This window comes from Lynx rufus, unplaced genomic scaffold (genome assembly GCF_022079265.1).
Source record: "Lynx rufus isolate CCGP_SWC_20201006 ecotype Redwood Valley unplaced genomic scaffold, mLynRuf1.p SCAF_2, whole genome shotgun sequence".
NCBI lineage: Eukaryota > Metazoa > Chordata > Mammalia > Carnivora > Felidae > Lynx > Lynx rufus.
In genome coordinates this window covers 10,912,608-10,939,659 of record NW_025814834.1, presented here as the reverse complement: position 1 = coordinate 10,939,659, position 27,052 = coordinate 10,912,608, and the positions used below count along the sequence as shown (strand labels likewise).

Sequence of the window (27,052 nt, the reverse complement as noted above, 5' to 3'; positions counted from 1 at the left end):
CTTCCCTCCTAACATCTGGCAACCACTGAGCTTTTTACTGCCTTTTCCCAGAATGTCGGAGGGTTGGAATCATACAGTACGTAGCCTTTTAGATTGGCTTCTTTCACTTAATATGCATTTAAGTTTCCTCCATGTTTTCTCATGGCTTCATAGCTCATTTATTTTTTGTGCCGAATAAACCTTCCATTGTCTGGATGTACCAGAACTTATTGATCCATTAATCTGCTAAAGGAAATCTTGGTTGTTTCCAAGTTTTGTCAATTATAAGTAAAGCTGCTGTAAAATCTTATGTGCGGGTGTTTGTGTAGACATAAATTTTCAACTCCTTTTGGTGAATACCAAGGGGCGTGACTGTGGGATCATATGGTAAGTGTATACTCATTTTTGTAAGAAGCTCCCAAAGTGTCTTTGAAAGTCGTTGTGCCATTTTTGCATTCCTACCAGAAATAAATACGAAGTCTTGTTGTTCTACATCTTTCTCAGCATTTTGTGTTGCTTGAGACACAAACAACACATTGGTTGTTTTCATTTGACATTTGCCTAATAACATATGATATTAAGCATCTTTTCATATGCCTATTTGCCTTCTGTATGTCTTCTTAGATAAGGCGTCTGTTGAAGTCTTTTGGCCACTTTCAAAATCGAGTCATTTGCTTTCTTATTATTGAGTTTTATATATTTTGGATAACAGTCCTTTATCAGGTATGTCTTTGGGAATAGTTTATCGCAGTGTTCAGCTTGTCTTCTGGTCCTCTTGACAAGCACCTTTCACACAGCCAAAGTTTTTAATTTTAATGAAGTCCAGTTTATCACTTAGTTTTTTCATGAATCACGTCTTTGATATTCTATCCAAAAAGTTGTTGCCAAACCCAAAGCCACCTAAATGTTCTCCTATGTCATCGTCTCAGAGTTTCATAGTTTTATTAAATTTTACATTTAGATCCATGGTACATTTTGGGTTAATTTTTGTGAAGGGTGTAAGTTTTGTTTCTAGACTCTTTTTTTTTTTTTAATTTTTTTTTTCAACGTTTATTTATTTTTCGGACAGAGAGAGACAGAGCATGAACGGGGGAGGGGCAGAGAGAGAGGGAGACACAGAATCGGAAACAGGCTCCAGGCTCTGAGCCATCAGCCCAGAGCCTGACGCGGGGCTCGAACTCCTGGACCGCGAGATCGTGACCTGGCTGAAGTCAGACGCTTAACCGACTGCGCCACCCAGGCACCCCTCTAGACTCTTTTTTGGCAAGTGAGTATTGAGTTGAAAAGACTCCACTTTTCCCACTGTTTTGCCTTTGATCCTTTACCAAAAATCAGTTAACTATATTTGTATGTATCTGTTTCTGGCATTTCTATTCTGTTCCATCGATCCATTTGTTTATTCTCTTGCCAATGTTACAATGTGTTGATAACCGCAGCTTCATAGTAAGTCTTGAAGCCAGGTGATGGCAGCCTGACTTTGTTCTTCTTAAATATTGTCTTGACTGTTCTGGGTATTTTGCCTGTCTGTATGTACTTTGGAATCATTTTGTTGATATCCACAAAATGATGAGCTGGGATTCTGAATGGGGTTACATTAAATTTATAAATCAAGTTAGGAAGAACTGATATCTTGACAATATTGAGTCTTCTTATCCATGGATAGCCTTTATTTTTTGTGAGGTGAAGAACACTAAGGTGGCAGTTTTTTTTCCTTCTGCACAGGAAAGATGTCATTCTTCATCTTTTAGATTTCCTTTTTTTCTGATGAGGAACCTGCAGTTTTTGTGTTCCTCAGTATGTAAGTTGTTTTTCCCTCTGAGCTACTTTTAGGACTATTTCTTTGTCGTTGGTTTCTAATAATTTGGTCATGATGTGCTTGATGTGGGTTTTTGTTTATCCTGCTTAAGATTCACTGTACTTCTTGATTTGTGAATTTATAATTTTCACCCAATTATAGATTCACGTGTACCTTTAAATATTGGAGCATGTTTGTAATAGCTATTTAAAGTTAATCCTGTTACCTCTGTAGTTCCTGGATATATTCATGTTGACTGATTATCCTATGGGTTATGGGTGACATATTTCTGCTTTGTATGTGAAACATTTTTTAAAAATTGGATATTATGCTGTAAATTTATGCTGTTGAGTGCTGGATTTTGTTGTATTTCTCTGAAGGGCATTAGACCCATTCTAGGTTAAACTAGTTTTAGTTCAGTTTGATCTTTTCAATGTTGAGTTACAAGTTTTATTAGAACAAGTTTAAATTAGCTTTTATTTTTTAGGGGTAAGTTAGCCTTAATTCTATAGCGTGATACTTTTGGGGGTCTCTGCTAAATGCTGCATGTGTTTAACATGGGTTCTCTACTCCGCTGGTTGGAAATAAACTTCTCCAAGTCCCATGTGAACTTGTGGGATTCTTCAGCTCACAGGTCTTTGGCTTCATGGGTTTCACATATACATGCAGGGTTTACCATTCAGCAACAGGCTCAAGGGGATCCCTCTACAGACTTCTGGAGTTCTTTCTCTGTGTGGCATCCTCTAATCTCTGACTCCTTAACCGAGAGTGCCTTCTGAGCTCTGTTCAGGCTGTCCTCTTTGCACTGTTGCCTAAAAAGGGAATCTAGGCAGAAATTTGGGGCAATTACTGGGGTCACAATGTTTCCTTCCCTACTTTCAAAGTGCTGTTGATTGTACAATGTCTAGCAACAGTTGTTTCATATATTTTGCCCATTTTTCTAGTTGTTTACAGAAGCAGGGTAAATTTAGCTTTAGTTACTCCATTGTGGGTGGAAACGAAAGTTGTTTCACACTTACTTTTTTTTTTTTTAATTTTTTTTCAATGTTTATTTATTTTTGGGACAGAGAGAGACAGAGCATGAATGGGGGAGGGGCAGAGAGAGAGGGAGACACAGAATCAGAAACAGGCTCCAGGCTCTGAGCCATCAGCCCAGAGCCCGACGCGGGGCTCGAACTCAAGGACCGTGAGATAGTGACCTGGCTGAAGTCGGACGCTTAACCGACTGCGCCACCCAGGCGCCCCTCACACTTACTTTTTACTGTAGTTCTCTCTGCAAGTATGCCATTGAAGTCTTTATTCCAATGACCTTATTTTTTAAGTAATTATTTTTCATAACAGAGGCTATAATTTCAGTAATTATATCTGTCTTCCTTTAGTATTTGACTAATTTTCAAGTCTACTTCATCTATTTTAAATGTAGTTTATGCTTGCTCTTGGTTTATATACCTCTTTAAATATTTAAGGTATATTTATTTTATAGTCTGTATCTAATAATTCTAATATCTGAAATCCTTATTAGGGTTAATGCTACTATTTGATGTTTGTACTAGGTCTTGTTTATGGTGCTTTGATTCCTTGTGTATCTTGTAATCTGAGTTTTTGAATGCTTATTTAATGGGGCTTTATCTATTGAAGTCCTTTGAGACTTGGGTTAAAATACCCAGAGATTTATTGTTTCTTCCACCAAGGTCTCATCATGTTATTAACCTGAGATTGCTTTAAGGTAATTTACCAACTTAGGGTTTTCTTTTCTTTCTTTCTTTCTTTCTTTCTAGAAGTTTGCTATATCATATTTATTTATTTAAATTTTATTTTTTATTTTTTTAAATTTACATCCAAATTAGTTAGCATATAGTGCAACAATGATTTCAGGAATAGATTCCTTAGTGCCCCTTACCCATTTATCCCATCCCCCCTCCCACAACCCCTCCCGTAACCCTCAGTTTGTTCTCCATATTTATGAGTCTCTTCTGTTTTGTCCCCCTCCCTGTTTTTATATTATTTGTGTTTCCTTTCCCTTATGTTTGGGAGGATGCGGAGAAAGAGGATCTCTTTTGCATTATTGGTGGGAATGCAAACTGGTGCAGCCACTCTGGAAAACAGTATGGAGGTTCCTCAAAAAACTAAAAATACAACTACCCTATGACCCAGCAATTGCACTACTAGGCATTTATCCGAGGGATACAGGTGTGCTGTTTCGAAGGGACACCTGCGCCCCCATGTTTATAGCAGCACTATCAACAATAGCAAAGTATGCAAAGAGCCCAAATGTCCATCGATGGATGAATGGAGAAAGAAGATGTGGTGTATATATATATATATATATGGAGTATTACTCTGCAATGAAAAAGAATGAAATCTTGCCATTTGCAACTTAGGGTTTTCTGAACCAGAGATAGTGTAAGTTAGAACCTCAAATATGCATTAGGGAAGGTGTGGTTATACATACTTAGGGGATTTTCCCCTTTCTACCTAGAGCCCTAACCCTAAAAGATACATCTTCTTCTTTACTCCTTTTCTGGTGAGTGAACTTTTTTCCTAAGTTAGTACTTTTTTTTCTGAGGACATAACCCTTCAGGATATGGAGGTTGGTGTCATTTCTAAGTCTTCATCATTCATGGACCCACAGTATTATTTCCTGACTTTCTCTAGCTTTTAGGAAATGAACTGGTAGATTAGGGAGACTAGTAAGAGCAAGTACAGACCTAACTTTAGTCTATGACTTTTGTTTCCAAATCCTTTCATTTTCTGCCTCTGAGATTGTCATCATTATTGGTAACACTGTTAAGGTCAGCCCTGTATTCAAAAGGATATTTATCATATTTAATCTAGGACTTTAAGGTGGTCTGTGGGAGGATTTTTTTTAGACTACCTAGAACACCAGTGCTGCTTCAAATGCAAATGCACATCTTCCCCTTCAATTCTTCGCATGGTTGGCTCTGTCTTCCCCTAGGTCTCATCCAAATGCCCACATTCTATCTTAAGTAACCACTTCGCCCAACCAGTTGCTCTCCGCCACATTACTCTCTTTATTTTTCTCTCATAACACGCCGTAATGATCTTTTGCCAAAGGGTTCTTTCCATGCATGTTTTCTGTCTCTCCCACTGGTGTGTAGGACCCATGACAGCAGGTACTAAATCTCTACTTTCTACTGTGTGTTTTGCCCCAAGGGCAGCGTGTGCCACAGAATGTGCATGTACATGCTTGGTGGATGAATAACTGTTTTCTTGAAGCCTATGTAAATAAAAACACAACACAAAATATATTCCTGAAAACATCAGATTATGCCAACGAAGGCAGCATGTGAAGGCTCGGGATTCTTAGCTTGGTGTTTCTGCCTTGTGATCCCAAATTATTGAAAAGTTAGATCATTGCTCTTCAATAACCTCAGAGGGGGCAGCTGAATTAAGAAGACATCGCTGCCCACCAGTACGATACCATTTTCCCAGAAATCAAGAACCGGGCTGTCCTAAATTATTTACTTTATTTATGACTGAGGGACTATTCAGGTATCTGGACAAATGTGGCAGCTTCAAACCCAACAAGTATTTTCATTTGGACATGGCTTCCATAATGAATTCCGAAACTGTTACTCTGTTTTTCAAATAAAAAAGTAAGAAAGTGAATTTCATTTCAGTGTGTTGAGCCTTTGTAACATTTTTAGCAGAGTTATGAAAATGTCCTTCAGAAAGTAGCCTAAAAACATTTTTAGGACATGACACCTCGCCATGACCAGACAGAATCAAGTGTTGTGTCACGTCCTTCCCTCTGTGTGTAGGTAGGAACTCTTTCACAGGGAGTTCAGTTCTCTATTTTGACATATCAAATCCCCTAATAACAACCCTGAGCTTAGAAAATGTGATCCAAATAGAATGAATTTCCCCCCTTGTAAATCATAGTAATTCCGCTTTAACAAAAAGTTCACACTGTTCACAACAGGTTTCTCGTGTGAAAAAAAATCTCTTGAAATAAAGGCAATCATACACCCTAACCCTGAACAACAACAACCATAAAGGGAACGTTTATTGAGTACTTCTAATGGGTTAGGCACTGAGTTAAGAGCTTTATTCCTATAGCTTACTCACCTAAACTGCCGTAGAGAGATTAGGGAACTTGCTCAAAGTGACACTGTTACCAGGTTAGTCAGTAGAGTTCATGTTCTATAACAATTCTTCATATTGCTTCACAAAGAAAAATATATTCAACGTTCTTATGTTTTGGAAGCAGATTCAGCTCCTGACTTTCTAAGGATGATGGCTCTACATTTTCGTTTCTTTTGTTCTTGGAAAACCAAATCAGAAATCCATAGCATGAGTTGAGAGAATATGTGCTTGAGTCATTATATGGAATCCAAACCTAAATCAGTTGGAGGCCTTATTCATACATATTTCCCAAATAGTTTGAAAGTCCCCAGGTTGTACCTCTTTTAAGCTTAAGGTTAGTGACCTTTCACTCAACAACGTATAATGAATGTTACTTAACTTCATTGACAATCACTATTTGGTTTGAGCCTGAAACCATGCATCTTGTGGAACTACTAGTTCACAAATATTTCCTCACTAGGTAACTTTCTTCAGCTAAAAATCGCAGCGGGTTTATGACGATGGCAAAGAAGATTCAAAGTCAGACACGTGGAATCTAAAATAAGACTTTTCCATGTTCGTATATCTCACCTTAAGGGAATTCTAAAGAATTACACATTGGCCCTTTTGTTTCTTCAACTCTTTGATCTAAAGTGAGGTAGGGTACTCCTATAAGACTTTGGTAAGTATTGTCTAGAGCTGGAGAATTACTGATATATATGAACTTGTTTTGGTCTGCTTGGTCTGTATTTCATTACACTCTTTTGCTTGTGGGTTTTCATGCTTTCCTTCTCTTGAATTCTCCTAGGATTTTATTCAATCGGAAAGTTAAGTTCTCAGCACTAAGAGGCTAAGAAGGAAATAGGTGCACCTTGACCACCATCACCTACACCTTGTAATGATGCCATAATCATAGGGAGTCCCGGCACCTGAGGACGGATCCCTTCTGCTTCCCTGGTCGGGGGAAAGTATTAGAGATTTCCCAGAGCAGCTGAAATTTGATGAAAGCTGTGTTCAACTTGTTCACCTTGCACCTAAACATTTAAAAATACTAGGCTCTTTGTACAATAGGCATAGGTCTCTGAAAAGACGTAGGCTATTTCTCTAACTTACGTTTTCCAAGGCTACTCAGCTTAATTTGTTTTTTTTTCTGTCTTATTTAACTTTAGAGACAGAAAAACATTTTAAAATGAAGCAACGGTATTAAATACATAAGTCATGGAGATGAAAACTACAGCATAGGGATTATTGTCAATAATAGTGTAATTGTGACGTATGGTGACAGAGGGTGACCACACTTGTGGCGAACACTGAGTAATGTGTAGCTGAACTGTGTTGCACACCTGAAATTAATATAATATTGTAGGTCAACTAAACTTCAATAATAGTTTGTTTAAATGATACAATGGTCCCATATTCAAGAATAGTTATGAATTTTCTACAAAAACTGGGAATTGTAAGAGGATTGACTCTTCCTTAAGCACTTGGAAAGAAAGAATTCCTTTGTCTCAAATTCAAAATGCATTGCCACTTACATTACAATCTTCTAGAAAAGAACTACTGAAATAACAAAACTCCAATGTTGCCTTGCACTTAAACTGCCATGATTATACTATGCATCTAAAGGTCCAGTATTTGTGGGACAAGGTGTCCTTGCAAAGATCTTTAGAACAAAACAAAATAGAGAAACTTGAAAGGAGAGACGGTAGAGAAAAATGACACCAAAATGTTTAATGTCAGATTCTAATATTAAAACGTATTTAAATTTAACTTTTTTCAAGTGGATAAGTTGACATAACTTTCTTTCTCGTTTGAAAATTTTTATGACCGAATTTTAAAAGGTAACAGTATGGGAGATTAATTTTGATGTGGAAAACGAAACTTTCATTCTCCTATTATATAGATGAATTCAATTTGTTTTTGAAGTTTTAAAAAAATTACTTCCAGGGTCACCTGCGTGGCTCAGTCGGTTAAGCGTCCGACTTCGGCTCAGGTCACGATCTCACAGCTGGTCAGTTTAAGCCCCGTGTCAGGCTCTGTGCTGACAGCTCAGAGCCTGGAGCCTGCTTCCAATTCTGTGTCTCCCTCTCTGCTCCTCGCCCACTCAGAGTCTCTCTCTCTCTCTCTCTCAAAACTAAACAAACATTAAAAAATTTTTTAATTACTTCCAAATTTCTATTACAAGTGCATATTAACCCAGAGAGGTCACTTCTTGTCTCAGAATTCAGTTCCTGCATCAATAAAGTCCCTCCGATTTAGACTAAATACTAAGGGAGATGCAAAGTCCAGTCCGTGCACCCTATCTAGTCTAAGAGGTCATTCACTCACCTGGGGTTTTGGCAGGCACTCTCGGCAGTGTCTCCATCCCTCGCCACATGGGGGACTTTTCCATCTTTCAAATGCTCCTCTGCTTCCTCTAGGGGGCTGCTTTTGGAAGAGAAGTGTTCAGGTTCTCCAACACACTCTTCTCTCTGATCTGTTTCAATTTGAATTAAAGGTACATCCCTGGCGCACAGGGACCACCTGCTGTGGCTTACAGGGACAGACCCATGGCACGAAGACGTTTCCTTTTTAGAATCTAAACCGTTGTGGTTTGTAAGAGGAAAAGCTTTGCTCTGAGCTGACACTGGGGGATGCTTGCTTTCGGTAATGGAGTCTTTCCTCGGGTTATCGATGGACTCCTGCGCCAGAAGAGTGGGCCCACTTTGTGCCCCGCTTGAAGACGATCTGTTTGCACATCCCTCCGTTTGCCTGGGAGAGCCACCAGGAACAGGCACAGCTGCCTCAGCATCATCCGCTATAATTTTGTTCTTTCGCATGAGGGCCTTGATGGAGTTTGCCCACGTCTCGTGAATTAACATGTTGGTGATCTGGTCGGTTCCACCTCTCCGATACAAGCAAGAGTCAGATTTGCAGAGACCGGACGAGGAAGTGCTACTGACCGGATGTACACTTAGGAAATCTTGCTGGCTGTTTTGAGTAAAGCCATCTAAGGAGCTGGCTTTGATGGGCGTGTTCACCGTCAGCCTGGCACCCAGGGGTCTGCTATCTGGCATGGATGACTGTCTGGAACACAAGGGGGATCGCAGAGAAGGTGACAGTAGGCCAGCTGTCCAATCCTGGCTGCTTCGTCTGGAGGACGTGCTGTCCTTGTTTTCTCTTTCGATGTCCCTCAGCATGTACCTGTAGAATTCCTCTGTTATGCTCTCGGTGCTGGACTGCTTAGAGGGACAGCTTGGCCTCACGCTGAGGTGCTCATTTTTACGGCACGCCTGTTGCACGGCTGAGTTCAGGATGCTGCTGGCATTCTTGCCTGCGTAGTAATCCAGCAATAACTCAAACCCTCTTCCTTCATTTTCCATCTGGTTCACCATGAACCTGGAAAACTCCTCAGTGATGCTCTCGCAGCTGGACTGCTTGGAGACAGAGCTGGCCCTGCTAACTGGCTGACTTAGGGTACTCATGAAACCCAGGCTATTTACGTAGGCCCTGGCGTTGGAGTCCTCCTCTGGAATGCTTTCACAGCTGGAAGCCTGCAGCCGGTTCCACCTGTCTCCACTGAGTAACCGGTTCCGGGGATAGCTCTGGGCTTGCCAGACGCCGTCCACCACGGAGAACTCTGTTAGGTTCATGATCTTGGCTGCCACTTCGTCTGCAAAAACACTGACCGAATCCGGGATGTCCTCAAGGTTCACGGACTCGTCCACCACCCTGTTCATCAGCTTCTCTTTAAGCTCCGGGTGCTCATCCGTTTTCCTCTTGATCTCGCTGAGCCGTGGTGGTTTGTGCTTCCTCACTGTGGCCCCGCTGGTCTGGCTTTCCTTCTTCCTCTTCAAGGATCGGCAGGATACGTTCGGGGTAACCAGAAACTCATTCCCTCTTTTCCATGCACAAAACCAGGGTTGTTTTCCATTGGAGTTGTCAAGGCAAATTGCTGCGATTTCGGTTGCCATGGAGACAATCATCTCTGCTAATTCTTCCGCAAAGTCTGTAATGCAGTATAGGTCTGCATGTTTTGCCTGTAGCGTGGATTGAGCAGGAAGGGGGAAGTCGTTCCCTAACAAAGACAGGTTAACTTGAATCTCACTGTTCAGACGTGAGGTATGATTATACTTCTCCTGGGCGTTGATACTGACGCTGTCCTTGGCATCCTGGGAACCTCTGCTGTACTTGCCCACGGTCAGCGTCCTCTCTCTCTCTGAAGAGGCTCTGAACTCATTCTCATTGTAACTGGGTGTCTGATGAGGCTTGTCTAGATCTTCTCCCACTGTTCCTTTTAGATCTATTTCCTTGGGGGGTGTTTTAGCAGGTGAAGAATCTGGCCCCCTGGGACTACAGGGCAATTCGGATTGCAGCGTGGGATTCTTGAAGAGGCCTGGCTTTGCCGGGCCCCTCCTATCTTGCTTCAGATAAATGTCATCTAGAAGATCATTGGGAACAAGACTGGCACTCCGCGGATTGCCACCAAGTGGCTGGCCGCTGGAATGTTCGGTGGCTCTTGTCCACGCTAGACTAGCAGCCTGGTCAGGTGGCTGGCAGCCTGAGTCCGTTTCCCTCCATCTGATGGTCTCATTAGCAAGGACAGTGGGCCATTCACCAAGCTGTACAAGATGCCTCATCTTCTTGAATGTGAAGCATATCACACTGAAGAGCAGTTGGTTTGTACTTTCCATCAAGGTGTCAAGAGTCTCAGATGAATGTCTGCTAACATTGGGATCAACTGTTCTGTTTCTCTGGAGAGCTTCATCAATGGAATGCTCCAGAATAACATTAGAGAGGGTCTGTGCCAGCTCATTCCTGAGGACGTTTTCTGAGCACAGGGTCTGAGGCTTTGAAGCCGTTTCTAGGATTCTCCTGCTCACCGATTCCATGAGGTCTCCGATGCCGCTGTGGGGGTCGGGCCTTGTTAAAACCAGCGCAGCCTCCTGGAGTAATACCTGTGCGATGGCCTCGCTTCCCAGCTCCATGCTGCTCCCTGTCGCCAAACCGCAGAGTGGGGGGACTTCTGCATGAGCCTCAGCTGCACACGAGAGGCCACTTGGAGCCTTCGCCTCTTCCGATTCGCCGAGGCCACAAACAGCAATGGCGCTCGCCACCTGGGTCATGCCACACAAGGCAGATGGAAAGGAGTATTCGCTGACAGAAGGTTCCTTGAGGACTTGGGATATTTGACTTTGCAGGTGGTCACTGCCTCCCAGTGGACGGGGTGAAACCAAAGATTCTTGCTCCATTTTAAGTCTCTCTGTGGCCTGTGGACTGGAAATAGTTCCAATCACAGTGGCCGCGCAAGCTAACGCAACTTCCAGAGCGCTCTGAGGGTGTCTGCCGGAGTTCTCTCCAGAGAGGACCCCTGAGGTTTCAACACAGACTTCCATCTCAGGCCACGAGGAGATGCCTGCCTCAGGGGCAGCATCGCTGCCATCTGGACTCTGAACGATGACGATTTTGGGGAGCTCATTCCATGACCGCGGGACCACCATACCTTTTGTGGAACAGCCACTGGGTAGCAGAGCGCTTCCTACAGAAACACCGACTGCAGATTCCTGGGGTGGCGTAGGCTGCGACTGAGATAACCGAATAAACGCATCCTGTAGCACGGATTCTGCTAAATTTGTGGCATACTCCCCAGCGGTGCCTTCTCCATCTTGGTGGGGAGGAAGAGAGTTTGTGCCGTCTTCAGGGTCCCCTGGGTCTAAGCTGCTGCCATGCTCAGTGAGGGTACCGTGCACGGAAGGCCCACCTTTCTTAACCATCCCAGGGAAATGAACATCCCCTGGAATATATGGTGCCTGTGACTTTTCTACATGCCCTTTATAACTTTCTGAGGAATAGTAATTTCTGGCTGGCTTCTCATTCTGCACAGCTTTGCCTGTCCACTCTGATGGCTCGGCTGATGAATCGAGGCTCTGTAAAATGGTGCCTTCTACTTTTTCCAGAGATCCTTCTGCTTTAATCAGTGTGGTATGAGATCTGCTAATGCATTTGTCTTCCGAAGGATAAAGCAAATTTTTCTTGTTGTCATTGCATTCCTCCTGAGTGACTTCCTTTGGTTTTTGACTTTCCAAAACATGAGCGGAGGCATTTATATTTTCATAACCTGGTGAAGACAAAACGAGGGCCCACTATTACTTTTTGGATGGCAGGATCTCATGAGTCCAAAATAACAACGACTTTCTAAAAATGCCTTAAAGCATCAGTTTCCCCCTTGCCTTCCGCCCCCCAAAAACGACATTTAGAGTGTTCCTTCAAGACAAATGCATCTGCAAAGGTTTCTGAGTTTAGGTATGGAACCCCGCTCGACAAAATGGCTCTCAATGTGGGATATGAATGTAAGCGCTAGAGTGGGAGAAGAAGGCAGTGGGGAGACAAGTGCTGGTCACCTTTCTCCACCGGAAAAGGACCCCAAACAGTTGCATTTTAGAGCTTCCCAGTGCATACAGAAGGAGGAGGAAGGATGTCTACAGCAACCTCCATAGCAAGCCTTGTTGCAAACATCCGCTCTCAAGTTTGGGTAGGACTTGTCCCAGAGAGTGTCAACAGCATCTGGGATATCCCTTCTTCGGTGGCTAAGGGTGGGGAAGAGGAACACCTTGTTGACTGGACTGTATTGATCAGTCAATCAAAACCATGAATAAATGAGTGCTAAGTACTCTCCCGGGTTACTTCCTTCTGTCCTTCCCATAATTACAGGCAAGTATCATAAATATATGTAGCTACATAGAGTAACTATAACAGTGTTAGAGGCACTATTGTCCTCCCAAGTAATGGATAAAGAAACTGGGGCTCCAAAGGACTAGGTAATCAGCTCAGGCTTCACAGCCTCGAAGAGGCGGTGCTAGGATTCAGGCCAGTTTATGTGGGCTCAACTTTAATAGGTAGCTTTATGGAAGTCTTCGGGCAGATAACTTTCCTCCCCGTGATAGTCTTTGTCTCCTGGCGGGTGGGAGGATGTCCTCAGCATCCCCAAGGCATCTTCAGGAAGACGGAGTCACCCAACCATTAGATCTGAGTGCATTAGTCAGCATCCTCACTAGTGTTCCCTTATCCTCTCCTTCCCTCCCTAAACTCAGTAAGTGATGATGGCGATGTGTCAGCCAAACTGATGTGGCCCGAAACTCTCCTGGAATGGCGCTCATTTTCCCAGGGTGACTAATTTCAGGATGTGCATGTGTTTTCTCGGGAACTTCTCACCACTTCTGTATTCTTCCACCTCAGTTTCCTCCTCCAGGTGCTCCGATGCGGTGAGAAAGTCTTCTTCAATTGAAGACAGGGAACAGTTTGTGTCATCTTCCACCTTCAGGATGTTTGTTTCCAGCTGGAGCTGCCGTTCCTGCACCAGTTCCAGACCGATCAAAAATTTGTTGATTTCAAAGATGATGCAGTTGGTACTGTTTGCCCTGTTCCCTCTCGCACACTGGACCAAGCAGATATCTGGCAGCCAAGGACACTGAAAGTAGAGAGAAAAAGATGCATTTATTGAAAGACAAAATAAAATAAAAAAAACCCCATTGCTTCTGACCTTTCTTCTTCTACTAATCTTCCTTGTTATAAAGAGTGGGGGACATTTAAAATACTTGGTCTATCTTCTGGGCTGAGATTGACGAATTGCTTGAAAAAAAAATTCAAGTGATATTTGGGAACACAGGGTACCTAGGAGAAAGTCTGGCTTAGGGGAAAATAGACCAGCTGTATCACATATTTTTGCTCTCTCCCGTCAAAGCAAAAATTGCACTGGGCAGAGTTAAACAGGTTAAGGAAGACTTTCTTCAGAGCTCTTAAAACAGGAAAAGAAGGGCCAGAACTGAGTTGGACCCCAACTGCACTGAAAACAAGAGGCAATAGAGTTTTTAAGAGCTGGTGTCGGAGGCCCGCAGGCCATCTGTGCTTGCTAACTGGCTTTATCCAAAGGAAAAGTAAGTGTACTTGTATCTGCATGGCAGCAGGTAGTTTTGCAAATCGGAGGAAGGATCCTACTAACGTTAGGCTCCCATCCTTCCACCGAGAAAGGGACACTATCCTGTTTGAGGATCTTATTTCAGAGACGGTCCCCCGGTCTTTGAAAAGGACACTCCTGGGTTGTAAAACAGGCATGAGACTTTTCAAAATGATTTCCATCTCAAAGGGACAGAGAAATAATTCATAACGAGTTTTCTAAAGTGAATGTTCTAAGAAAAGGGCAGTCAGTGCCTATCAGGAAGAAGCCTGTCTGAAGTCTGGTCAAGCTGAGGGGAATGTTAAGACCGTCTTGGGCACCCTTCTTGGTTAAACTGAGTCCCCGTTTCTCAGGCCGGTGTCTTTTTCTGCCTTGGTGATGTTCTAGCCATTATCTACAGTTAGAATTTATAATGTGTATGGCTCATCGGAAGAGGCAGATACAGTGAGATATGAAGCAATCCATTGGAAGTGCACTAATTATCTCTAAAAGGCCAGCATGTGAGGAAAACAGTGATAAGGAGGCTCAAATCATTGGATGGTGTCCCAGTGAGACCTGTTAATTTTGTTCTCTTCTAGCGTTACAGAGCATGTCCCTATTCGCCACTACACATTTTCACTACTCATATTGTTGTTCATTAGAAGAGGAATAAAAGTTTCAATTGCTTGTGCGCAGGTTACTAGTAAATTGCAAACATACGTTGTGCATCAGGATTTTTGTTTTTTTAAAAGGAACAATATGTTCATTTATAGTAATTTGTCACCAGAAAGTTCTTTTAATGGAAACAAAAGTTAGTGGGCGGGAGGAAGCTAAATAAATTTATATCACAGTGGAATCTGAAATGTTTGGGGGAAACATTTTATGTCCAAATGTTTGTCTTACAAAAAGGATCACTTAAATCATGTGCTTTCTAGGATCAGAGTTAATTTTGTCATTTTGGAATTCTTGAACGTGGATATATGTGTGTGTGAGGGGTAAGTGTGTGCACACACAGAGAAATACATGTACACCGATATCTATATTGTATTTCTGAAAGTAGTATATATTTTTCAGTCTTTTTGGTTGAATATTATAATTAGAGTAATTCTAGAACAGGTGATTGCAAAATGAAAAATCCAACCATTCTCCAAGGGGTCCAGGAGGCTCAGAAATGGAATTGATCTATGTGCTTATGCAATTAGGTCTGTTTTTCAAAGAAGGGGGGTCATAACCTTATTTTTTTTTAGAGTTTATTTGCTTTGAGAGAGAGAGAGAGAGGAGAAGGGGCAGAGAGAGAGGGAGAGAGAATTCCAAGCAGAGTCTGCACTGCCAGTTCAGAGCCTGATGCAGGGCTTGATCCAATGAACTGTGAGATCATGACCTGAGCCCAAATCAAGAGCCAGACGCTTAACTGACTGAGCCACCCAGGTGCGCTCTGACCTTACTTTTCAAAGTGTGGGTTGTATGTAGGCCAGCAGCCTTGGCGTGGTTTGGCAGTTTATTAGATGTGTATAATCTCAGGACCTACCTCGGAGGTACTAAATCAGAATCTGCATTTTCCAGAACTCTTTTGGTGATTCCTACATGCCTTAACATTTGAGAAGTAATGGTCTGTAGCTTTTACAGAAGTCACAAAGGGTCTGAGATCCCCCGCAATAATGAGGAACAATTGTTGTAGAGTTAGCAGTAGCTGGCGTGATTAATTTTATTTCCACTGAATTCAGACATAATACACTAACTTGAAATTTATAACATACTTTTTGGGTGTATATTACATGCAAGGTATGCTGGTAGGTACAAACATGAATGAGATAATTCCCCAGGGAGGTGGGACACAATATATTACCGGTGGATAAGGCATGAATAAAAATAATTACAAAGTGGAACCAAAGGAAGTTATTTGTAGGTAAAAATGGCTGCGTATTGGCCATTTCATATCATTCAGATTAAATACATATGACATAAGGTTTTATATATTGTTGCAGGAACCAAAAGAGATATTAATGAACAGTTAAATAACACCTCAAAACAAATGTAGAGAAAGAGTTGTATTAAAAGTGCAATGTTCCATGGCTATTGCACTCCTAGAAAGAAAACATATTTTCTTAACAAGCTTCTTGAAAGTAAATAAACATCCCGAGAGTCTTAGGGAAATGAAGACCAAACACTATAACCTGCAAAATAATGGCAGGTATTATTATATAATTTTATTGTAGTCTATTAAGTGTTTTGAATATCTTGTTACCGTCAATGCAAACAATATTTCTGTGAGGCTGGTGATGTCTTTGCTCTTTTATAGAGGAGAAATCAGGCACAGAAAGACTTACTGGTCCTTTCGAGTCTACACCAATATAAAGTGGAAAGCCAGCACTGCAATCCAGATCTGTTGGATTCCTGTGTCCTTTCCAATTCTCCTCATGACTTCCTGGCCCAGTCAGCAAAACTCCAATATCAACCAAAAATGTGCAATTTGGAAAGAAGGGTGGTTTGCACCTGGACCTCCTCAAATGCACACACGCTCAGTAAAATTATGTGTTCATCTCATGGAAAGGTCAGCCACAGGAGTAGATCTTATTATTGTACATAATAAGCATCTTAGAAAAATTTTCTTCTGTAGGAAAATAATTGCTTTTACTTGTACTTTCCACTTAGTATTTTACTTGACCATGGGCATGATGATTTTCTTTAAGATTTTTTAGAGTCTTATCCTAAGGCTCTTAAGGATGGCCTGAGGAAGGAAAATGTACCTGTTGTGGCAATTTCTTATTTGTCGCTGGCTGGTATGTATTCATTAGTCTTTTGAGACACAGGTACATGGATAGTTGTGCAATGTGTTTATATACATTTAATTATATCCAAAAGAAATAACATCTGAGATAATGCCAGACTAAGTAAGTTGCTCTTTGAGAGCAAGATGTCCGACTCATTTACCACTGTATCCTTAACCCCCTATGCTTTGCACTTTTCCAGGTGCATAGTAAATATTTGTTGAATGAATGAATAAAGTATATGATAAATATTTTCTTACATTTTTTCCAGTTGTACAATTGTAAAATAACGTAGCAATATAAAAAAGCATGTGAGTCATTTGCTGAGCTGGAAAGATGAAGACATTGAACAATCATTTCGTAATCATCTGTGAGAAAATAACAAAACTCCTCAGGAGGCAGAAAAGGCACTCTGTACACAATCCCTTGCAACAATATTACACTTCTCTTCCCCAAAGGAGAATGGATGATTACTCCTGGTGTATATAGTACTCCACCCTGGTACCTTATTTTGCTTTAAATGAAATTTTCTTTCTACTTCACCTTCCTTCAACTTTTTGGACATGGAGAGAAAATACAATTTGCATTTGAATAGTCCTTCCCAAGGTGCCTTCATGTTATTTTATGAAAATCACTGTGACTAGTCTCTGAGAATGGAGAAAAGGTATTTTTTTTTAAATCTCCATGTTATAGAATAGGAAATTACAGTTGAGAGAAGTGAGGTAATTTGTTATCTGCACCACTGAACATCTTTGGCATTGTAATTTCCAGGGTCAAAGGTGCTAAGTAGCTTGTTTATTGCCTTCTTCACAGGGTCAGTGGGAACAACAGCTATGCCCTTGGGCTGCCCTTGGGCTGCCCTTAGACTCCCCCCATTAACCCAGCTCATGCTGCCTCTGCCAATATCTCCATGTTTACTTAGGAATCAACAGGTAACTGAATTTCTTGAGGCGAGGCAGCCAAACTGAGACTATCCCTAAAGAATTAGGTACCGGCTATGGTTGGCTAAGATGGGATTCATTATTGATATGCTGCCCCAACATTGCTAATTTATTAAAACACATGGATTGTGGTATCTGAAAAACGATGTAGGCCTTTGGGAGATGGCAGAAGGGTGAAGTGATATATAGGAAGTGATGAGGACTTTTAGAAGAGGGAAGTAGGAAACATTTAAGAGTGTTACAGCTCACAGGCAATTCTTGACGACTCCTAGGAACAAATATGCAGAATTTTAAGCATGCTTTTGATGGATGACATTTAATAAGTCCTGATAATTTAACTTTCCCTAACCCCAATTAGTATCTGTGTTGTTTTTGTGACCCAACATCACTCAATCTTCTTCTGTTTCTCATAGCCTGTGAAGCATCATTTTCTGGCTCACCCATAATGCCAGTGATTTCCATGGAGTTAATTCACCTAAACCCTCTGAGGTGATGACGTGACCCAGCCTGGCCAATCTGAACACTGCAATCCTCAGGCCATAGTGAGTGGTTGAGAGATAGGCACATGACACATGAGAGCCAATAGAACACAATTAGACTTTTACTGTTAGCCACCTGGGGGGGACATTCACTCTTGCTCAACTTGAACCCAAAGGGAATGGTCTTCTTATGGGAAAAGACTGATAAACATTAAAGAGAGAGAAAGCCGGAAAGAGGTCACAAGGGGAAATTCATGTCCTGATGGCACTGTTCAAGTCCCTATAATAATCTATCGTTAGTTTTTTCTTTTTAAATGTTTTATTTATTTTTAAGACAGAGAGAGACAGAGCATGACTGGGGATGGGGCAGAGAAAGACGGAGACACAGCAACTGAAGCAGGTTCCAGGCTCTGAGCTGTCAGCACAGAGCCCGACACAGGGCTTGAACTCACGAACTGTGAGATCATGACCTGAGCCGAAGCTGGACACTCAACCAACTGAGCCACCCAGGCGCCCCATCTACCCACTAGTTTTTTAGTTACATTCTTTTCATGCATGAGCCAATTTTCTGTCATGTTTAATTAGAAATCCTAACAGGCTTGGTACAGAAATACTTTTAAAACTCAGTTTTGGAAATTACTTTTGGTCATCATAGTTTTGCTCAATATAAAGAGAAGGCACTTAGGGCCATTTCTGTTTTCTCTTTCCAGATGATTAATTTTCTCACTAAGAATATAAATTATGAGACAGACGGAGAAGTTTGGTTCTAGTCTTAATTACCAAATTGTAATAGGCTGTGTGCAGATTTTTACGAAGCATCCGGGGTAGATGCTAGAAATAGTGGGTACGTTTCCGAGTTTTTTGGTATTTCAAAGGACTGAAGAATAAAAGAGTATTTTAAAATTTTCCAGCAAAACTAAAACCCAAGAAAGAACAATTTGGAGGAAAGCAAATGTTCACCATTTTAATCCGTAGTGGTGTTATGTGTCACTATCAGCATATCTTATTTGGGAAAAATCAACAATCTTCAATATGATGTGCCTTTAGAAATCATTACATATATATATATATATATATATACACACACACACACACATATATATATATACACACACACATATATATACACACATATATATACATATATATGCATGTATATATATATTTGTAAATTGAACAATTTATAATTTAAAAAATTTGTCTTCAAGTAAAGAATGTTATAATGATTTCTCTAATAATAATGAGCATCAGTACACTGAATGAGAAAAATAGCACCTTAATTCCTGCTTTATTTTTAGTAACATTCATTTCCTCTAGGAATTTTACTCTTTAAGTCTAGGAAACTCACATTCCACCCACGGGGCTGCAATCCTGTATTTATTACCATGACTCATTTGGTATATCCTAAGAAATAAATAACATCCAGAAAGAAGAAATGCTGGGATGCTGGGACCATATAGTATGAATTAGAATTTTCGTATTATATGTGAAACAGAAGATGAATCTATTTTTTTTTAATGTTTCTTTTGAGAGACAGTGAGAGCATGAGTGAGGGAGGGGCAGAGAGAGAGAGAGATGAAGAGAGAGAATCTCTAGCAGGCTCCAAGCTGTCAGCGTGGAGCCCGACGTGGCACTCCGTCTCCCAACTGCGAGGTGGTGACCGGAGCCAAAATCAAAAGCCGGACGCTTAACTGACTGAGCCACCCAGGCGCCCCAAGATGAGTCTATTTTTGACAATCTAATGGATTTGTAGAAAACCAAGCTAAGCTGTCAATTCCCAGCATGTCTGCTCTAGTTTAAGTACAACTTAACACCATGAACTTGAGAATATAATAAATGGTAGGAGTTGAGGTAAGGGAAGCTCTGTCAAACTCTGAGTGGCATATTTAGAAGAAACACAGATAAAGACTGCTCTTGATTGCAAAGAAAGTTTTGAGTCCTAGGCTATGGAAGCTTAAATGTGGCATCTATTTGAAGTCCGTACTGACTTGTGCCAAGAGCTGACCGTAGATAACTTATCTCTGATGAATATTTTGTCAAGAGTTTACATCTCTTACCTGTGAAACTTCAAAATCTGCCTGGAGATTTCCGGATGTTAACCCACTTAGAAGAACAATTTCATTTTCTTTTGGCTGCTGGACATTCATGGAGCTGATAAGTTTTGGAAGATCTGGTGAAACGTTGACCAATTTCTGTAGAGGAAGAATCTTTATTAGTTTAGATGATTTCTTTTTCACCTCCAAAACACTACCCCCAAACTACTTACTTGCAAAAATAATATACCTGAATAACTGCACCAATGATAGATTACTTAACCTACTAGGATTATTACTAGACGAAGTGTGAAGCTGAAACTTGAAGGTTTACACTGGAATAGGAAATTACTTAAAGCTTTAAAAACTCTTTGCTTCTAAATATGCCAAAGTAGACATTTAATAATGACTGTCACACCACAGGTATGCATAGTAGGGGTTTTTTCTTTCCTTTAAAACTTGGAATGAGAGACTTGTTGTCTAATCATCATCTGTTTTAACAAAGTCAATAATCATTAATATCAATAATAAAATAATTTCTAACATTAATTTTGCTCTATGTACCAGGCACTGTGCTAAACTCTGCACACATGTTACATTTTAGTACATTTAATCCCCACAACACCCCCACCCTGATTAGGTACCATTACTCCTTTTTTTATTTTTGCACGTAAGTAGCCTGAGGCCCAGAGAAGATGAGTTCACACAAGTTTAGGCAGCTAAGTGGATGCCGGGTTTCTACCCTTAGCTGTAGAAGAAGACTGTCTCGAATCACTCACATAAATCTTCAAACACACAGTCCTTAAGATGCCAACTTGCTTTGGTCCCTCCTTCTCTCTCTTTGACTCTGCACCACAAGTCCCCTAAATGAAATGATATGTACACTTTTTTTTAATCCCTCCAGCACTACACGGATGAATGACGTCGGAAGCTCTGCGGAAGTCTGTAATGGATAAGCTGTATGGGCAACTGGGTTTGAGAAGCTTCAGGTGCAGCACTGGCAAGGGAACAAAAAACAAAACGAAACAAGAGCTCCTGGGTGGCTCAGTGGGTTAAGCTTCCGACTTCGGCTCGGGTCATGATCTCGCAGTTCGTAAGGTCGAGCCCCGCATCCGGCTCTGTGCTGACAGCCTGGAGCCTGCTTCGGATTCTGTGTCTCCCTCTCTCTCTGCCCCCACCCCTGATTGCACTTGTCTTTCTGTGTCTCAAAAATGAATAAATGTAAAAAAAAAAAAACCCCAAAACGTTACAGGAATAACTCAGTCATCACAGGCCTGCTGTTCTGTGATGTCAAGCTGCAAATAGTGTGTTACTCTACCGTATTATGCCAAAGAGTAGGGTCAAACTATCTTCAGCTTTGGGCATGAAAGGATAATCAATTCACACCAATTAATTCTTCCTATAGGACCCCTTGTTAGCTCTCGTTCCAAAGGACTGAGGGGTCCTTCAACGTCTTGCACGTTGTCAAGGCTTCACGTCGGGATCATCACAACCTCAGATGAGCCTGGAATATGTAGCTGCCGGAGAATGCACAAGTGCGAGCCCCAGAAGAGTGTAGGGCTGGGAAACCAAGGTTAGAGACCAAGCATTTCCTCAAAGCAGCAGGAAGGAGCAGACCTGAGACCCACAGAGAAGGGCTGGTTGGTATCCAGCAGGTTGGGAAAAGCCTTGGAGACATCATCTCAGGCGGGTGTTTGAGACAGGATGAAGACGGGGGCTGAAAAAGCCACTATCAGGCCCCGTGGGCGGGAAAAAGCGCCTGTTTGGAGAGCGGCCCCGTTATCTTGGGAAAGCAAGCATCACCAGCAGAAGGAAGGCAAACTGTGGGAGGTGGCAGGGAGACGGTCAGGGAATGGGCCGTGATGACACCATCCAGCTGAAGAGTCTCCAACTAAATGAGCATCATTTATGGAAAACGTCACGTCAGCTGTGTGGTCAGTGCTGTCTTGTCTGGTCAGCTGTCTTGTCATGAGCTCCCGGGGAGTCCGTGCTCCCAGCATTACCTGCTGCAGGTGCTCCGTGCTGCACGCATCCTTGTTCACATCCAGGTTCACAAAGCAAACCTGAGAAAGAGGGCAAAAACAGCCATGTAAGTGAAAAACCGTGGCAGTTCTTTTAGAAGAAAGCAGGAATCCATTTGGGGAAAATGCTGTAAGAATCCCACGCATTTTGTGTAGTCGATCTGATACAGAAATGGCCGCTGTACCTTTGGGCTTCTATTCAAACCTCTAAAGCCCTCCTCACAAATCCCTGGATTCCACAGAGCGCCCCTTCCCGCTCGTGGCACAACAAACCAGACAGTCTCTTTGTATTCAAGTCCATGTAAGTCACAACAAAATCTGCAGGCTTATATAGGGTTAGCAAAACTCATGAAATAAGAAAAAAGACTTGGTCCCCCTTGAAACCTCTGTTTATAAATGCAGTGAACGTTTCTCTCCATTTCTCCCTTTTTTCCCCGCATCTTCCCTTTCTCTTCTCATTTTTAATACAGTGCAGGAAAAGTGGATTTCTCTTTGTTTCAGGGTTTTACCTGATTTATTTAATCCTGCTGTATAGTTTGCCTCTTTTTAGCCATCTTAAATAAGTGTCTGAATAGGCTAGAGTATGAAAACAACAGTGACAACATTAAAAAAGAATTCAGAACAACAGTAAGAGAATGGTTGTAGTTTAAAGCTCAAACACGGCACAAGAAAAAAATCTACTATGGGCATTCACATGGAGATGGGGAGAAGAAAACTTAGAGAACAAAGAGGTGAGATGTATTCTTTTTTCCCTCTGAAATTAATTAATTAATGAATTTTAGTTGGCACATAATGTTTTATCAGTTTCAGGTGTACATAGTGATTAAGGTTTCTTATTCTTAACAAGTTAATTTGCCCATATAAACTGATAAAATTAATTATTTGGATATTTAGTCAGACGTTTGGGCTTATGTCAATTCCTGGAAGCATACGCGCCCTTCTGATTTCAGTTAGTTGTTCGGGGTCATGATTTCCTAGAGTCCATCCTTTTTCTTTTTGAGGTTTAATAAGAAAACATAATTGAAAGACTTTGGGTAAGTCTTTAAGAACTACGTAGTTAGGGGCGCATGGGGGGGCTCAGTCAGTTAAGTGCCCAACTCTTGATTTTTGCTCAGGTCATGATCCCGGGGTTGTGGGATAGAACCCTGTGTTGGGCTCTGCACTGAGCATGGAGCCTGCTTAAGACTTTCTTTCTCTTTCCCTTTCCTCCTCTCTCCAGCTTGCTCTCTCTCTCTCTCTCTCTCTCTCTCTATATATATATATATATATAAAATAAATTAAAAATAAAAAAAGAACTACAATAGTTATACATTGCTAAATTTTTGTAAAGATCACTACTGTTTTGCTTCCCATCAATGGAAGGTTTTCTGGATTTCTGAACTCACAATAACCTTGCAGCATATCCCTAGGATACACTATCTGCTTGTTAAGAACAACTTGATGGGCATTTGGGGGAAGAAAGGGCATGAACCGCCATCCACATTCTCACTTAGAGGTTCTCCTCCTTCGGGTTAATAAGATGGCTAAATAGGGAGGATTTAGCTCTGGGCATGAGCTCCTGTAGGGGCAGCACAAATGGAGACATAAATAGTAGATGGTGCTTGGAAGGAGTGCACGGCTTAGAGCAGTTTGCAAATACTCATGCAATAATCGGAACTTTGCCCTTGGAAGACTGGTTCAATGTCTATGAGTCCTCAGGGGCGTTGACTAACATGCAGCTAGAACTGCAGTTGCTGAATTGATTAGACGGTTTTCCATTCACCTTGAAGAAAGGTGGGTGACCTTGACTCGGGCATCACAAGGCTCTTCTTTCACAGTGGCAGAGGACAAAGCAGAAACCAAAGCAAGGCATCTATAATAACTACTTCTCTGCCCACTGATACTGTCTTTTGTTCTCTGAAGATGGGCTTTCTTTTTATTCATTCTGGATTGTCATGTAAAATTCTGCCTACATTTGGAAGAAACCCTTCACACTTGCCAGCTGGGCCGAGACTAGAACAAAGTCAGACATAAACCAATTGCTTGCTTACGCTTGGCACACGGATCTTTCCAGATCTTGGTGGGAGAGGATGATCTAGGTTTCTAAGGGCCTGATGTACATACAAGGTCTGAAGACCTTTTTAAAAAAAAGAGTAACAAAATCAAAAATTCTAAATTACAAGTGAAAGTGGATACTCATTTATTTAGAAGAAATCATTCACAAATACCAAATTTAAAAGAGGTAACAAACATCACAAACATGACAACCTCCAGAAAAAAAGATATTTTAACTAATCTACTGCCTAATACACCTCCATAATACTTTTTATCTACATTTCTGGCTTCATATGATGGTAGTTTTATAACATTTTCCCTGGATAGAAAAGAAACATAATTCAGTCTTAACCTAATACTGTTGGTAGATTTTTTTCAACTTCACTAAGTTTTATTGATAATATTTTATACATTTTCCAAGTTTTCAAATTCAGTGGGAAACCACTCTAAAAGTTCTTTCATATAGGAGTCGTTGTAGGCATGCTCATTACTTGTTATACTGCTACAAGTCTACAAACATGAGAATTTGGCTATATTCTCCTCTTGTTTGATTCTCATTTAAAAAGAAAAAAAAAAGGCATGGTGCAATTATAATTTTTCAATGTTATCAAACAAATTTCCTCCAGGAGAGAACTTCTGTGTTGACCAGGCATCAGTGAGAAACCGGTCTTGTCTTTATAAGTTCACATGTCTGATGACGGGAAGAATTCTCCACAGAATAGCTTCTGCCCTATAAACCTTGTTTTCTCTCCACTATCTATATGTTTCCAGTAGGATGTATTTACATTGTGAAACCATTTCTGACCTGACACCTACATGTCTCAATCAATGTCTGGCTGAGTTGCCACTGTCGATGGTAAAGGTATTCCTGGGAGCCATTATTACATGTGTATGGCTAGCAATTGCCTAACTATATACAGAAGTGACCTCAAATTGTATAAAAATATCTTATGTATACACAACCCCACTCAATTTCCTTCAAGTCAGACCCCACACGTCTGCGGTCACTCCAATGACCCTCAACATAATAAAAGGTAGTGGGGAGTCTCATTGGAAGGAGATCATTGTAGATAAAAGATCTTTCTTTTGAAAATTTTGAAAATTTTGCAAGCATATAACCACTTGAGCTTGTGGGAGGGGGCAATGGGCACATGCAGAGCCCTGACTTTTAGGCTCTGAATTTTAGGCTTTAGAGTGAATCCACTTCATGCCAAAATGGTCTGTGTAATGGTGCTCCTCTCCAAATGTTCACTCTCTGAGGCCTTGGTTTCTTTATGGAGATGTAGGCACCCACTAAGACTGAACTACAAGTGGAGAATGTGACAAGCTTGTGTCCAGAAGAGTTGGGGAATGGAGGGTAAGGGGTAGGAGGTTGTGCAAGGTGAGGAGAGGGGGAAATGCGCCTCATTTCCGAGGGGTGTGGTTTTGGTGCTGGGTTCTGAGAAGACAAACAATGCGCGTTATTGTTCTTGTTCTCAGGGTTACGGTCTGGAGGCAGAACACATTCTTTGAATCTATGAAGAATATTATTACAGAAGTGACAAGCCTGCCATTACAGACATGGTGGAGAAGGAAAGTGGGAGAATGTGGTCAACCACCAATGGCATTGCAGAGAAGGCCGGATTTGAGGGGAGCAGGCAGGACAAATTTACAATGGCGCAAACCATGAACGGATGATCTCCCCCACCGCCCCCATCAGCCCCAGCTGAGTGAGGGCGAGAGGCTCTGAATTAAGCACAAGGTGAAGAGAGGGAGAAGAAAGGGGCTGCGACGACCAAGGTGAGGGGCACATCCTAGAGACATTCCAGAAGTGAGGCCCAAGTTGGTGAGCAATATGCCTTTCTTTCTATGCTATGAAGAAGCTGGGCATAACTCAGCAGACTTTTTAAAGAGGTGAGGTAAAGAGGAACTCATCATTGTATGCTGGACTCCCAGTGCCGTAAGAGTTGAGAAAGACCCGAGGGTTAGAATTTCCCTTCCAACAAGTAAGGCTGTTCCCTGTGTTGTTGCAGGAGGGTATAAGGAAACAATTGGTGATGGAAGTTGAAAAGAAGTTTCTGGGGGTTTCGGGTGAGTGTTTTATGTGACTAAAATATGACAGCCTGGGAGATTCTGCATTATGGTTCTATGGGCCGTGTGTTGAAAGGGGTCCCTTCAGCAGAGAGAATGCTGCAGGCAGGGAGGCTGAATGTCTGAGATACCAGTCACCTGGGAATAAGATGTAACCTTTCTGTGTTGACTCTTCATCTCGGTCTGGGGTGATGCTATTGAGTCATCTGTAAAATGCCCGAATGTGCAAATCCAAAAATACCAAATGATCCAGAGAAATGTTGTTTTAAAGTATGTGTGTTTACTTAATAATCTCTTGAGCGCCGTTTATTTCCCTTCAGCCTTCGCTAGATGGTTTATTCACGAAGGCAGGCCTTGCTCGTCACTGAATTCTTAGTGTTTAGCGAAGCCTGGCATTGGGTAGGTGCTTAATAAATGCTTGTTGATCGACACATAGGCACGAATAGAGTGGAAGCACTGTCTCAGGTGTTACAAGCATCTTACTTGTAATAATTAGTTTCCTTATTTATGTAGTGGATTCCAATGTTATCAGTAAACAAAGCTGTCTTCCAATAAGGACACAAGGGAATAGACAGCGAAGTTTATAGAATTAACTGAACTAATGTTAATCCAGCAATTGGTACTGTTTAAAGTACTTAGATTGGCTTCTTTGTTCTGTGATTAAGGCTTTGCTAAAAAACAGAAAAAAGCAAAAACTGAGAACCAGAATCGGTAATAAATACGGGTAAAAGGTATTAACATTTTTCTTGCAATAGAAGCTCCTTTTCTCTCCATATAAAATACCTTTCGTGTTGTCTGTTTGTGTCCCGTTCAGAGCACCTGCAGACATGCTCAGCCGAGATAGACGGAAACACACATCATCCCCGAGAGAACACAGACCCCTCTTTTCTTGCCTACCTAACAAAGTGAATTTTGTGGTTTTACGTACCTTTCA

The 27,052-nt window shown here is 41.5% G+C and overlaps 1 protein-coding gene across 1 annotated transcript in view; it reads right to left on the bottom strand.

The window, feature by feature from the left end:
* SPHKAP (SPHK1 interactor, AKAP domain containing) overlaps window positions 1–27,052 on the bottom strand; it is a 131,669-nt gene that overhangs the window by 18,743 nt on the left and 85,874 nt on the right. The window contains exons 5-8 of the mRNA XM_047085720.1: window positions 21,997–22,056; window positions 20,018–20,152; window positions 13,052–13,307; window positions 8,189–11,957 (exon numbers count right to left, since the gene is read on the bottom strand). Of these exons, the coding sequence (XP_046941676.1) occupies window positions 8,189–11,957; window positions 13,052–13,307; window positions 20,018–20,152; window positions 21,997–22,056 (4,220 nt within the window). The remainder of the gene's footprint in view (window positions 1–8,188; window positions 11,958–13,051; window positions 13,308–20,017; window positions 20,153–21,996; window positions 22,057–27,052) is intronic.